A 14,945-nucleotide genomic window follows, 5' to 3' on the forward strand; every position below is an offset into this window, starting at 1 on the left:
GCCCCCACATCCCCCTCATAAGTGCCTTGCCCTGTACCCTTCTCATAGTCTGCTACTGCTCTTTCTACAATTAACATTCATACTTGGGTGGTCAGTACCACACCCAGGAAGGTCTTACTACCCCTGTCCCTTTCCTGTCAGTTTCCAGTCCTTGTCCTGTCTGGCTCCCTAAACAGGCTGAGCCAGTCAGTCAGTGCACTCCGCCCTTCAGGCCCAGGCCCTGCACAACCTCCTTCCTCTTGCTGCCCCACCTGCAGCTGCACCCCCACCCCCCCACTCCCATCCCGGACCCCAGTTCAGACCAGGGCTCAAGTCTTCCGGTGCATTCTGCTTTCAGGATCATGTGCTCCCTGTGGGCACGCCGTCTTGCAAACCTCTTTTAAGTCTCCTTGACCTCAGTCCTTGGCAGGGCCCTTCAGCCTTCCATTCAGCGGACCGGGGCCCAATCCTAAAGCCAGAGTTTCTGGATATGTCCCCACCCATCCTCCTGTGACCTCACCTCCCCTCACCTCCCGGGGCAGGATGGTGGGGAATGGGGCCGGTTGGTCCGCCTCAGCCCGCTCCCCAGGCCCTCGGCCAAAAGAGAGTTCAGCGGGGCCGACGGGGGCTGGCACTGCGCCCTCAATTGGAAAGAAAGTCGATGGCGGCTCGCACGGAGCGATTGGTGCTGACGTCGACGGCAGTGACCTTAATCTCGGTGTCGCCAAACTGCATAGCAGTGCGGATCTCGCGGCGGCTAGGGGGCGCGCCGGCGGCATGGGGGCCTCCCTCGGCGGGCTCGAGCTCTAGACTGAGCGCGCCGCACTTGCGCACGCCTGGGTCGGTGATGAAGCGCGCGTCCTCGGCGGCGCAGCAGTACAGGTTGATGAGCACGCGCCGCTGGCCTGGGCGCGCTGGGCAGTAGCTGCGCAGCACCTCCTCGCCCAGGGCCACCGACTGCTCGGCGGCCACGAAGCGCTCGAACACGTCGGTGCACCAGCGGCGGCCGTCGCGAACCAGCAGCTTGTCGGGCGGGTGGCGCCCAGCCACAAAGCGGTTGAGCACGCCCACGCCGTAGGTGAGCGGTGAGCGGCGCACCCGAACGACGCCCGGAGCCTGCCCGAAGAGCACCGCGCCCTTTAGGATGGTGAGGCCCACGTCGTGCGGAACCACCACGCGGAGGCCGCGGGCACCCAGTGCTGCCTGCACCGCGTGCTGCAGCACGGCCGACTCTGCGAAGCCGCCCACCAGGAACAGCAGCTTCACGCCCTGCACTTCGGGGCGTGCCAGCAGCGCCTCTGCGGTACAGGAGTGAAGGGTGGGGGTAAGGAGGAGGGACGGGGAGTGGGCCACTGAGGCCACCACTGCGCAGCCACTGGTGCCTCTCCTCTGCCCGCCTGTATCCTCAGGCAACCAGAAACTAGTCATTTCACTATAAAAGGGTAGCCTGGTTTTCATAAAGAAAAACACCGGGCACTTTCTTGAGGGCCCCTGGCAATCTTTATGGGCTCTGCTTCCCCACCACACTGTGGAGGGCTTGAGATAAGGGTCTGCATTTACACATATTAAATGCCTACTACGTGCAAGACATTGCACTCTCTAGATACTTCAGCTCATTTAAATCCCTGTGATAACAGTTTGGGGGACCTAATACTATCACCCCATTTGGGGAAACAGGCACCAGAGGTTCTTTAACCTGGCAAGACTGCACATTTTCCCGCCTATCTCTTAATCCCCACCACACTGCATCCTCCAGGTATTCCAGATGATTCTGGGTCTCATTCCAGTGTGTGGATATGGGGAGGTTTCCAGGCACTAACAGGGTAACATATTCCCGCATCTGGGTGTGTATGTTGAGGTGAATGAAGGACCCAGGCTCAGGTGCTCACCTATGTGCTGGATGATCCCGCTGACCGTGGGCTGAAAAAGGTCGTTCATGGCCTCACAAGACATCCTGAGCATCCCCTGTGAGGACCACTTCACGAAGTTCACGCTGTAGGTGTTGAAGGAGGCACAGGCCCATGGGTCAGGGTCCCGGGCGCTACCCCTATTCCAGGCCGAAGTACCTGGGCACTGACTGCACATTATGTGTTGTGCCAGGCATACTTTCAGGGCTTTAGACGCAGGTCTGTTCCAGGTCCAGGCATGAGGTCCCAGGAGAGGAGCCTCCCTTTGCCTCGAGCAGAGGAACCCAGACCCATTGGCTAGCGTGTGTGTGTGTGTGTGTGTGTGTGTGTGTGTGTGTGTGTGTGTGTGTGTGTGTGTGCGCGCGCGCGCGCGCGCGTGCGCGCAGGGAATGGGTTGAGGTAGATGTTGGCCTTTCTGCAGGCTCAAGATTCTCGCCCCAGTTTGGGCTGCTGATTCCAGCTGGGGTACTCATGCCCCTCCCACTGCCTCCACCGGGGCTGGCATGATATGTGCGTGGGACAGATAAGGTGGCTCCCCTACTTCCCCCCGGGGCCCACACCTTCCCCTGTAGGTGCGGTCCCCCGGCCCACCTGCTCCTGCGCAGGGCTGTCTCCACGTTGTGGCCTCGCTGCTTGCGGTAGAAGTCAATAAACGAGAAGGGCAGCGAGATGTTGAGCGCCCCCGCACGGTGTGGGCCTGCGGTGCGTTTGCGGGCCTCGAAGGCTATAGTCAGATCCACCCAGGCTGCTGGGCGTTGCCTTTTGAAGGTGGCGATGAAGTCCTCGCCGAAGATGCGGCCCAACAGCTGCTCGAAGGCCAGGTCCACGCCCACCGCGCCACAGGGGCCACCTTGGGTAGGGCAGAGGAGGAAGTGGGGCGTCAGTGCCGACTCCGCCGCCAGGAGGCGTTGGCGGGGCCAGGGCGGTCTGGGTACCAAGGGCGCTGCCTGGCTACTCACCAGATGCCTTGTAGAGCTCCTTGAGGGTGCCATGGGGCTGCTCCAGCTGGTGCACGGTAAGGTCCACCGTGCCTCCCCCGCAGTCTGCCACCACGTAGCGGTCTCCTAGGGGGGCGAGCGTGAGCACACACTCGTGGCACCTTCAGCTCTGTGCCCTCTGCAGACACACCCAGCCTCCAGCCCTGCCCCAGGTCCTGAGCCCTGTCTGCGGGGCCATGGGGGTTAGGGTTGAAAGGGGCTTCAGGTGCTTGAGGGTCACCAGGTAGGAGCACAAGGTGTGGGGGAAAATGGTCCCAGGATTCTGCAACTCATCTGCAGAGAATCCCCCAGGGGAGTGGGGGTTAGGGGCATGGCTGTGAGTGGGGGTGGGAGTGCAGGTGACTGAGGGGAACTACGAGGTTAGGTACAGCTGAAAGAGTTGGAAGGGGCAGGGTTCCTAGGGGCTAGAGCTGACTTTGGGAATGTTCCCCCCACCTTCAGTATACGGTGCCCCACAGGGCCCAAGGAATATCCCTCCATCTCCCCTCCCCCACCTGCTTGCATCTCAGCCCACAGTTCTCCGACACCCGATTCCACCAGGAACGTGCGGCTGTGGCGGGACCTTCGAAGCTGCTCTCGGGCTGTGTGTTGAGGGACAGCAGGACAGTGAGGTTAGAAGGGGTGTCTCAGCTACCACGCTCAATGCCCCACATCCTTCCACCAACGCCCTCCATGAGCATCTGGAGCAGCCAGTGCTCCTGAAACTCCTGCTCCACTCCTAACTGGGAGAGGGCAATGCTGAACCCCAGAGGGTCCAGAGAAACTGGATGGGGTAATCTTAGGCACTGTAACCAACAGCTAAGGGGGAATATTTCTGGCTGCAGGACGTTCCCTTAATCCAGAAGGGCTCAGGCCATGGCAAAATCAGAATTAAGAAGGTCTGAAGGAGCTGGTGATGGGGTGGGGGGAGGTCCTGGGACCTCTCCCTGTCATGGGAGATGGCATCTGAGGGGATGATGAAGGTTGACCATAGCTGTCCCAGTTCCTGGTCCTGGCAGCAGGAGCTGGGGGTTGATGGGGGAGGGGGGAGGACAGCTGATGTGCCAGGAGGGGAGGGAAAACTGATTCAGTGGCTGTTTAAGGGGCAGCTCCTGAAGACCTCCACCTTCAGCTCAGAGTACCCTTTGTCAGTACCCAAGCACCTCTCCCCAGGGTAGGCATCACTCTCCCACTCTCAGATTCAGGGCTGGGCTGAGTCCTACCATCCTCTGACAGTGCTACTCTAGGGCAAGGTGTAATCTTCAGCGCCTGCCTCCAAGGCCACCACTGGGCAGTATCCCTGGGGGTGGCTCACCCTGACGGAAGCTGGAATCAATGGAGCGGCGCTCGCCCAGGCGCCCGCTGCCTGGAGCTCGGCTGCTCAGGTCCACGAGCTGGTGCAGACGCAGCTTGCGGCAGTAGACAGAGGCGGCCTCAGGCTCCAGGGCGATGAGTAATTGCTCTGCATCCTCTCTTGACACCAGTCCGGCCTGAGGATGGGTGGTTAGCAGGGTTGGGGAGCATCATGGGCCAAACATCACACTGAAATGGCACCTCAGGGCAGGCAACCGGGGGCCTGTGGGGCTCCAATCTCCTCTGGATTATACCCCACCCATGCTAAGCTTCTGAGGCCCCTCCATGCTGCACAAATTTGGAGCTGTCTCACAGCCACCCTGTGACCAGGCTGGGGAGGGGCATGGCCATGGCCAAGGATGCCATGGTGTTGCCCAGCAGGAAGAGACCCTAGACTGAGTGAAAACCTAGAGCACCTGGGATCTGCCTCCAGGCTGCCCAAGGTGTCCCTGGGCTGCAGCAACGTTCCCTTCACAGATGCTGGGTTGGCCAGCTAAGCACTGGCTGAGGGGGTTAGTGGAGACTCCAACACAATGTATTGGGGAGGGTGGGTATAATGGCCAGACCATCATCAGTCAGAGGGGTGGGGGGGCCCCTTTTGGCTTACTGAACCCTCTTTCTCCACTGGTGATAGACAGTGGCTATGGGCCTCCCCACTCTTAGGAGAACTTTGTTCTCAGGGAATCTGATATAGGAGGAAAGAAACTTTAACTGAAATTTCAGGCGCCAAGGCAAGGCAGTCTGACCAGGTGGGGGATGGGGATGGGTGGGTATTGAGACTCCAGCCTGTTCTCAGCTGACAGGGAACAGTGTGGGAGGAAGCAGGGTGGGTAAACCAGCAGGGGGCCACTGGTGTAGGTGTTTGTTCTGGCTGGGTACAGCCATGCTTTCATCCTGGTCTCTGCAGGGGGATGCCCACTGGCCTCAGGGTTAGCTCCTTCTAGAGACAAGTGTAGGCACCTGCGGATTTGACAGCTGTGGCATGCCTGGCCCAAAGTTGTGTTTGTGGGGGGTTGGGGGTCCTGGTATCTTCCATGGGAAGATGTACTGGAATTCCTGAGATCCCTTTTGGGGATCCTAGGGTGTCCACCAAGGCCTCAGGTTCACAGGCAGGATCAAACAATGAGCCCCCCTCCAACCTCCCCATTTCCACTTGAGAGGGGGGTGCCTGAGCCGTCCCCCTTTCTCCAGACCTTTGGGCACCTCTTATGGTAGGAAGACCAGCAAACATTGGCCAAAATTGCCTCCCTTCATAGTTTCATAGTCCTATTTCCCCTGCTCAGTGGTTGGGGCTGTGGTGAAAATACTGATGCTGGCTGAAGTGGGTGTTCTTGGTGTCCTGCCCAGCTACTGTGAGTGTTGGCTGCTATTGGCTCACCGCTGCCCCTTCTCTGAAGAACTGCCCTCAGCTGAATGAGAACTGCCTCACTTGGAGGGGCTTTCCCCAACCCCCCCAGTAACCAATGACAGACTGATAAGGATGGACAAAAAGCCACCCACCCCCCCGCCTCCCCGTGGCCAACACCACAGTACATTCTCCCTCTAGAGCTCTCCATGGGATCAGGCTGAGGCTAGACTCCAGCTGAGACCACATCCTTGCTCAACTCTTTCTCCTGTCCTGCTTTCCTCACTCCCCTTTCTCCTGAGAGTCCTAGCAATAGACCACATGCACAAGAATCCCCATCTTGGGCTCTGCTTCTAGGAAACCTGCCCTAAGACACTGTTTAAGCTGGCCTGGGCTGTGTCTTTTGTCCCTCTGCTCTCTGGTCCTGCAGGCCTACCCCCTTTCCTGGTGGCAGCAGCCCTCCAAAATGGCCAGCAGGGGGGGGCTGGCAGTCTTTACACAGTGGCTCTGTGGTCCCAAGGGTGGTGGGTGAATGAGGGTATGGGCCCTGCCCGGGGCCCTCCCGACCAATGTCCACGGCTCTGAGTGCACATTCTCACCAAGTAGGCAGCCTCTCGCATGAACTGCTTAGCTGGCTGTTTCCAGATGGCCGGCACTGTCAACACCCAGCGCACAGTGTCCTTCTCTGGCAGCGATGGGCACTGGTCCCTCAGCTCCTGGAGCAGGAGGGGGCAGTGAGGGGAATGGCTGGCTTGGTTTGCGGGGAGTGTCTTTAGCCTCTATGGGAGCTGGAGGAACTAATCAGCCCTCAGGAGGAACTTCCCAGCTAACTTGGAATCCTAACACCCACTTCCCCACCACCACCACCTCCCCAACACCTGTAGGGTTGATGCAGGCTCTACCAGATAGAAAGGCAGGGGACTGGAGAAGACGACCTCTGTCTTCTGACAGTGGCTACCCACTGGATGGACAGGGGATGGGCTGAGGGGAAAGGATGGACCTGGGGGCCCTCCACCCCAGTAGGCAGGGATGGGGTCACAGCGCACCTGAAGGGCATGCTCCTTGAAGAAGCGCAAGGCATGGGCGAACACCTCCAGAGCAGGCATTTTCTTTCCATTTACCGCTTCTAGCTGGGTCTTCAAGGTGAGATCCTGGCAGGGACACAAGGTGACTCTGCAGGAGGCCGTAGCTCTGCCTCCATTTCCTGACAACCTCTTATACTCACCCCATTTCCTGGTGCTCCTCCTCTTTGGCACTGTCCCACTCTGGCTCTAATCTCACATTAGTTCTCTCCCCAGCCCCTCTCTTTACCCTATCTTCACCCCTTGGTCATGCCTCCATCCCTTACATTCAAGTTCCGCCTCCTTAGCTACTCCTCCACCAGTCCCCTCCTCACCTTTTAGCTTTACCTACCCTCCATGAGGCCTCCCTCCCCATTTTCCCTCCTAGCCCTGCCTCCCTGGCTGGAGCTGGGCCCTGAGCCAGAATGTGACTCACAGTGGCACTGTGGATCTTCATCTTGAACTTCTCAAAGTAGAGCCAGTCACGAGCCTCCTCAGGGTCCAGATCGTGGTAGTAATCACGGGCTGTATAGCCAAAACTGTGAAAGGCACCCTCTGGGGTCAGCAGCAGGCAGGTGGGGGTCTTCTGGTGGGCCACACCTGGGTCCCCGCCCTCCCATTTCCTGTGGAGGCAGATAGCTGTCAGTGTGGTCAGCAGTAATCCTCCCTTTGTGCTGGCTCTGGAACCAGCTGTGTGACTTTGGGCAGCTCACTTGGCTTCCCCAAGCCTCAGTCTTTCCATATGTAAAATGGGAATGATAATAATACCTACCTTTTAGGGTTCTTGTGAATATGGTGCTTGGCATCCACTTAAATCTCCATAAACGTTGCTCATGGGATCCTCTCTATCCATGGGGCCATGGGTCCCATCCGACATCCTCAGCTCCTGATCCCTTCCATGAAGTATACCATTGGACCTCACCTCCCTTTTCTTTTCTTTTTTTTTTTTTGTGGTATGCGGGCCTTTCACTGTTGTGGCCTCTCCCGTTGCGGAGCACAGGCTCCGGATGCCCAGGCTCAGCGGCCATGGCGTACAGGCCTAGCCGCTCTGCGGCATGTGGGATCTTCCTGGACCGGGGCATGAACCCGCATCCACTGCATCGGCAGGTAGACTCTCAACCACTGCACCACTAGGGAAGCCCACCTCCCTGTCTTTTTAACAAGCAGCAGCAGCAAACCATCTGCCTTGTCTGGCCTTCTGATGTGTCTCTCCAGGACCCTGGCAGAGGCCTCCTCCCAGCCAGCTGGTTTGCCCTCCTCTAGGCCATCTTCCACAGCTAAGCTCTTTCAAGGTATTCATGATCACTCCTATCTGGCCGACATCAGTAGCTACACCCCAGCTGACTGCACCTCCAGCAGGCCCCCAAAACCTGAGACTCCAGACTTCCCTATGTGCAGGCATCATCTGGACCTCCACCCAGAACTCACTGCCCAGTTCATTAGCCTGGCAAATCCTTCCTCCCCTTCCTCTGCGTTGTCTGATGCCCTGACTCCTCTAGGCCAAGCTCACCAGTGCAGTCTTTTGGGGAAATAACTGGGAATCCAGGCAGAAGGAAGTGCATGTGCAAAAGCTTAGAGGTGTGAAAGACCAGGGAGAACTAGCTATAAGTTGGCTCAAAGCAGGAGAAAATACAGGAATCTTAAGATCAACTAAGGAGGAGTATCAAATGCCATATCAGAATTCTGTCTTGGTGGGTATTAGGTAGGGGAGTGAAGAGGCATGACCACATTTGCCTTTAGAAAGGTCACTGGTCCCCATGTAGCAACAGAGTGGAGGGGAGGGAGGATGGAGAAGGAAAACCAGGGAGGAGGATATTGCAACCGTTCAAGTGAGAGAGGGTGGGGCTGAACTTCAGGGTGGTAGTGGTGGAGAGAAGTAGGCGGGTATTACAGAGATATTAGAGATAGAAGTGATGGGGATTAGTGGCTAGTGGGGGTGGGAAGGACTTGGGAGGAGGCCAAGATGCCCCCAGTTACTTCCTGTGATTGTTATCTCCAGTGTCCCTTCATGTGTCCTCAGCCCCAGCAAGGGGCCCAGCATGGCCTTGGCTGTGCGTGCTGACAAGTTGGGATGCCCTGCAGCTCTTAGAGAGCTCTAAGGGCCCAGAGCCTTTGTGGCCTCATGTGGATGTGGAGGGAGCAGAGAAGGGGGAAGGACAGTCCACGCTCATGTAGGTTAGGTCCCCTGTATCTTTGGGGCAGTGACCCTTTGCCTGTCTCTCCACCCACCCTTCCATCCAGCCTCCCAGGCCCTGGTGAAGCCCCCTGATTCCCCACCCCAGGCTGAGTTGGGAGCTTTGGGGTCTTCTATAGGGGTCTTCCCCCTATAGGCTACAGCCCCACTAAGATATATTCAAAGGATCAGGGTCTTGAGCCCTGAAGGGGAGTGTCAGACAAATGTTTCATTCAAACAAAACAAAATCCATCAGAATGGATTTTTCAAACAGCTCTTTCATGACAACTGTGTGACTTGTCAACTCAGTTAACCCTCTGATCGTTCATTTCCTTGTATTTCATTTGAGCCAAACCTAGGAATCTGCCTCTAGGATTCTACCATATAGAAATTCCAGCACAAGTTTTCAAGGAAGAATATTCATTGCAACACTTTTTGTAATAGTGAAAAATTAGAAGGAAAAATAGCCTCAAAACTATCAATATAAGAATGGATAAATTATGACACATCTGTACTGTGGAATACTATGCAACCATTAAAACAAAATCGTGGCTCTCTGTATTCACATGAAACATCTAGAAAATAGTGTTGAAAGCTTAAAATAAAGCAAGTTGTATGATATAACACTTTTATTTTAAAACCACATATTTATTTGGTTTTTGCATATGTATTTGTGCATATGTATTTGTGTATGTGTTTGTGACTAGCCCAGAAAAAGATCTGTGTATTTTACTGTATGTTTGTTATCTCTCAAAAAAAAATTTAAAATAAAAAACAAAGCCCAACATTTCCTGCAGAGGTCAGAGAGCTGCCCTAATTGGGGCTGAGGGCCCAGGCCTAGCACCCATCCTCCAAACTTTTGCCCCAGTGAGGAGCCCAGACTAAGGGTGGAAGGCACTCTGAGGAGACCCCATTTCTCCTTAGTGACAGTACTTCTGGGACCAGGTCTCTCCCAGGGTGTAGGATTCCCCCCGCACCCCACACCAATCTCCCAGCCCAGCCACCCTCACCTCATCATGTGGATGGCCTCAGGGTCACTGGCAAAGCTGAAGGCATAGCCACTGGATGTGGTGCCGAAGTCGATGGCCACTACCACGGAGAAGGGGGCCTGCTGGGGGGCTCGGGGCTCAGGCTTCTGCAAGTGCAAGACCTAGTCAGGGAGCAGCCAGATGGCCAGGCTGAGTGTATGTGGGAGCCCTCCCAACCCCTGGCTGTGGTCCAGACCGGCCCTGGCCCAACCCCACCTACCTGCCTGCCTGGCTTCCTTCCTCTCCTAAGCTCCAAGGTAAGCCCTTGAGATGCCAACTGTTCAGAAAGCCCAAGGCCTCTCAGGTAGCCCCATGAAGTTTTGGGCTTGAGCTCCTGCTTCCCTGCTTCTGGTTCTCTGCCCACCTTCTGCCTGGACTGCCTTTGCCCCACCCCCATCTCACACCACTTCACAGCCTGGGCCCAGCTGGGGGCAATTTTGCTGCTCTGAGCAGCTTCATAGCACATGGACCTGCGTATATTTGACCCTCTTGCTCTTTGTGGCCACAGTGACACAGCCAGACTCTATCCAGTTCTGTGACAGAGAAGAGAGGCCCCATGCATGTGCCCAAGAGTGGTCCCTGACTCCTCCCAGGCCAGGCCTGGGCTCCCTGAGAAAAAGGGGGTCCCCAGGCTGAATCACTAGGGTGAGGCCACCCCACGTGGGGTGACCTAGGGAGCTTGGGGGTGGTGGTTATGTCCTGGATACTTCAAGCTAGCCCCAAACTATTTTTTAGCAACATGTCTCCTCTTCCCTAGATATACCTTGTATTAAGGTGGCTGTGGTTGACAGGAGGGGAAGCAAGTCTCGGAGGCCCAGTGCTCTGAGAACACACAAAACTACTTGCTCAGAAGTACACCTGCCCCAGGCAGGTTACGTGCAATGGTCCCTAGATGTTATCCTGGAGAGAGATCACCTCAGTAGAATTGTTACCCCTACAGTCCAAGGTCACCTAAGGCTAACCCATCAGGGGGAACATGAGTGGAGTGTGTAGGGGCAGGAAGCATGATGGCACCCCCAGCCCAGACCTGCCAGGGCTCTTCCAGGCACCAGTGTGACCTTCCCCACTAACCAGGCCACCCACCACCCCAATCCCTGCTCTGGGCTTACTGGAGACTGTGAGGGTGTGAGGGGGGCAATGCCACAGCTTTCTTGGGTCCTTGGGGAGCCGGGTGGGCTGGGCACTGGAGACCGCTCTGGGCTGGAGCCTGCAAAGAGAGGGCAAATCACTCTGGCACAATCAGGGTAAGGGGCTGGTGGCTGGGGCCCAAGCCTGGGGGATTCTTCATCAGTCATTGCTGGGCCAAGGTGAGGGGTACCCTGCTGGGGAAAGGGGATGAGGGAGGGAGGGTAGGAAGGACGGGACTGAGGTCGGGGTCGGGGATAGCTGGGCTCAGGGTCTGTTATCAGTTAGAGGCGACCTATTCCTGAAGGGTGACATACTTCACCTAGGGACTCACTGTCTCCCCCAGCACTCCTCAGACACAGCAGGGAAGGGGAGAGACAGAGAAGCATTGTGGGGGTGGGGAAGACTGAGTCCAGAGATAGAAGGGCAGGAGAGATGGGGCAGGTGAGCTCCTGGGGTGAGGGTGGAGAAACCAGAAAAGGTAGGAGACTACAGACCTGAGTGGGAGTGGAGCCGCTCCTCTCCCCACTGAAGTGCAGCCACATGGTTCTAATCAGGACCTGAGGGAGTTGCCTCCCCCTTCCCCCCTCTGCCCCACAAGGGCCATGGACAGGCCCAGATGGCTGACTGGGGCAACACCTCCCCCAGCCCAGCCCTGAGCCAAGAGGTGTCCACCACACTAGGAAGTCAGATTCCAAGCCTCCCCTCCCCCATGACACACATAGACCTGGAGCCAGCGTTTGGGGGCAGGACGCCCCCTTAAGACCCTCTCACAGGCCCAGGACTGAGCTGGACCTTTGGTGGGAGGAAGCAGTGCAGCGCCCAGAAGGCAGCCCAAAGCCTGGTTTGGAGGCTCTGGCAGCTCAGGGGGCAGGAGGGCCTGCTTTGCTGGTGTGGGCTGGTGGGCTTATCACCACCACACTGAACTTTGCTAAGGCCCCTGGGAGGGGCACTGGGGCTGCCCTGAGATCCGTGTGTGGGGACGGGGGCGCTGGCCAGGGAGATTGATGGGGTCTGGTATGAAGACACATTGGCAAATCAATGTCTGGCTTTAGGCTGAGCCAGGGCTGGGGCCTGTGTACTCGCTCAGCCACAGCTCTGTGGCCCTGGCAAGTCCCAGCCCTCCTCGACCTTGGGGTACACTTGGAATATATGTGAGGGGCTGGGCATGATTCTGGGAAGTGCCTGGACAGGGCTGGCATCTGTCTTGCAGTGCTGGAGGGGCAAGGACATGGTGGTCACACTCCCAGAGCCCCTTTTTCTCAGGTGGCCAGGGCAGGCTTGGGTCCTGTCACCAGCTCCAGCTTGAGGGGCCGAGTTGCTGTGGTTTGAGCCTGGGAAGGGAGTCAGGAAGGAAGCCCCAGCCCACCAGGTCTTTGTGAGTGGACTTCCTGAGGCGTGTCCGTCCTGCCTCCTGGCCTCCTACCCCTGCACAGAACCCAGAGCCTGCGCCCAGACCAGGCCAAAGGCAGATGCGCATGCACACAGAGTTCTGTGCAGACATACACACCCTGTGCCCAGAGACCTGCCCATAGGCAGACACGCAGACACACACACACACTCACATGCGTAGTCCTGTTACACTGACCCTCCTTGCGCACACACACTCACAGAACGGTGCTCAGGAGCCTCTGCTGGGCAAGGCACATGGACAGACTAGGGGTGGGTCTGAGTGCCAGGGTGAGGGGGGCAGTGGGCCCCGGGCAGAGGTGAGGGGGTGGGTCTTACCGCTATACAGCCCCTGCAGGCCCATCTCCGGGACAGCCAGCATCTTTGTAGGCCCTGTGGCTGTGAACAGGAACAGACAAGCAGAATGGCATTTATTTGTTCCTTTGTTCCCTTACTGAATAATTGTTTATTTTATTTATTTACTTTTGGCTGGAGTCCTTTGAAGCAAATCCCAGGCATGTTGCTTGACCTATAAATTATTTAATGTCTCTCTAACAGAGATTTTTTAAAAGACATTGCCACAACACCACTATCATGTCTAACAAAATCAACAGTAATTCCTTAATTTCATCCAATGCTCAATCCTCCATCCCAGCTTGTCTCAAAAATGTCGGGTTTTTCTTTGGGCCACACTGCGTGGCTTGCAGGATTTTACTTCCCCGAGCAGGGATTGAACCCTGGCCCCCTGCAGTGGAAGTGAGGAAACCCAGCCACTGGACTGCCAGGGAATTCCCTCAAAAATGTCTTTTTAACAGTTGCTTTGTTGGAACCAGGATGCTCCTAAGTGTTTTCAGGTGCCCACTCTCTGCCAGATGCTGTGGGACATCAGTGACCCAGAGAGACACTGTCCCTGTCCTGGGGGCCCACAGCCTGGTGGGGAAGCCATTCATAATCAGATAATCATGTAAGTGAATCTGAGATTACAAACAATGCTGTGAAGGATACTGTGAAGCAGGGCAGAAAGGGGAGCATGGCAAGGCTGGAGAGAGGGGTTGGGCTAGGCTCACCCTGCAGGTAGACCCTGGTGGACCCAATTTTAGATCTGGTTTTACATGAAAGGCAACAGCAAATCTTGAAAGGTTTCAAGTGGCAGAGTGAAGGCAGGGGCATGACTAAATCTGTGTTTTAAAAAGCCCCTCTGGCTGCATGGGAAGTGTAGATTGCAGTGGGACGACATGAAAACAGGAGCCAATAAGTGCTCCAGGCAACAGATGATGGTGGTGGCTGTGTGTCTTGAGACAGAAGTGTAGACATTTATGTTAGAGGTTAAAATCAACAAGCCTGATGGAAGATGGCTGGATTGGACATGGGAGGTTAGGAAGAAGAAGGTGTCAAGGATGACATTGCCTGATTCAAGCTGGGAGATGGATGGTGAAATGGAGAATACTGGAGCAGGGCAGGCTGGCAGGGGTAAGGGGCAGTGTTCTGGGTGCAGTTTTGAAACTGCTGAGAGAACAGACTGAGGAGTCAGATGACATATGACCTAGAGGACAGGGAGAAATCTGAGGTGGAGATGCGTGTCTGGGAGTCATTGTCACAGGAGGCTTGGCAGAAAGTAGAGTGGGGGAAGGGAAGGGAGGAGAAGCTCTGAATAAAGGTTGACTGGAGGAAGGTTGGCTGGCCAGGGAAACGGAGTTGCCTGCTATGGTTTCATGAAGATCTTGATAAGAGAAGGCTGCGAAGCTAGACGCCTTTAGAGATTTTTAGATGAGACTGGAAACACCTGTTTTTAATGGCATTTCAGTGGAATGATGGAGATGGGGCGGGAGTCAGGTAGGCGAGGAGGGAGCAGACAGTGAGAGAACAGAGCTAGCTAGCACTCCTCCAGCTAGCACCTGGAGGAACATAATGCTTGAGGAGGGGAGGACAGGTTTTTATTTTCTCTTCTAAGGTGGGAGGAACCTGAGCTTGTGTCTGTGAAGTTCTGAGGGCCCAGCTAGAGGCCTCGTCCTCCAGGTCATTGACAGCTTTGTTACTCAAAGCGTGGTATCAGGACAGCAGCACTGGGTCCCCTGGGAGCTTGTTAGATGTGCAGGCCCTCAGGCTCCGCCCCGGACCTGCTCAGTCAGCGCTTGCTTTTTCACAAGATCCCAGGTGGTTGGGAGCACCCTAAGGTTTGAGAAGTGCTTGTCAATGTATCCTGGCCCAGTCTTCAGATCACCAATGCTACTGTCCTCAGCAGTGAGCCTAAACAAGGATGGGGACAGCCCAGAGCCCACTCCCTCTCTGTAGCCAGTGGCCAGATCAGGAAGTTTTGCTAACAGAACACAGTGGACACAGAGCTGGGCACTGTCACACCCCTACACACATGCACACACCCTTGCTCACACAGAATTCACACAACCCAGCCCCAGCATGGACAGACACTGAGACACATCCAGGATATTCCCCCATGGCCAGCACCATGGAGATTTCCAGACGCATGCAGTCCTGCTGTCACTGGAGGTGCACAGGTGGATGTCCAGGAATTAGAATCAGGGGAAATACAGGGGCTGATCGTGGGCACTTGTACAGCAGCTGGATGATGCTGAGAAAAAGGAAAGTAAAT

At 56.2% G+C, this 14,945-nt stretch overlaps 1 protein-coding gene across 4 annotated transcripts; it reads right to left on the bottom strand.

Annotated features, from left to right (window-relative positions):
* Positions 1 to 621: 621 nt before the first annotated feature.
* HSPA12B (heat shock protein family A (Hsp70) member 12B) lies at positions 622 to 12,725 on the bottom strand (the record flags this gene model as incomplete). Of its 4 annotated transcripts, XM_082856578.1 has the most annotated exons (13): positions 622 to 1,277; positions 1,869 to 1,972; positions 2,478 to 2,736; positions 2,846 to 2,950; positions 3,379 to 3,465; positions 4,179 to 4,353; positions 6,161 to 6,277; positions 6,608 to 6,712; positions 7,059 to 7,245; positions 9,806 to 9,930; positions 10,739 to 10,774; positions 10,918 to 11,030; positions 12,677 to 12,719. In XM_082856578.1, 13 exons carry the CDS (start codon positions 12,717 to 12,719, stop codon positions 622 to 624), a joined length of 2,112 nt encoding a protein of 703 aa, XP_082712704.1. The 4 variants fall into 4 exon arrangements, with proteins under 4 accessions (XP_082712704.1, XP_082712707.1, XP_082712705.1 ...); XM_082856581.1 differs by lacking the exon at positions 10,739 to 10,774 and having other exon boundaries at positions 10,933 to 11,030; positions 12,677 to 12,725; XM_082856579.1 differs by lacking the exon at positions 10,739 to 10,774 and having other exon boundaries at positions 6,161 to 6,274; positions 10,933 to 11,030.
* Between the last annotated feature and the right edge of the window lie 2,220 nt (positions 12,726 to 14,945).

The sequence above is a fragment of the Leucopleurus acutus genome (assembly GCF_964270905.1).
Source record: "Leucopleurus acutus genome assembly, chromosome: 16".
Classification (NCBI taxonomy): Eukaryota; Metazoa; Chordata; class Mammalia; order Artiodactyla; family Delphinidae; genus Leucopleurus; species Leucopleurus acutus.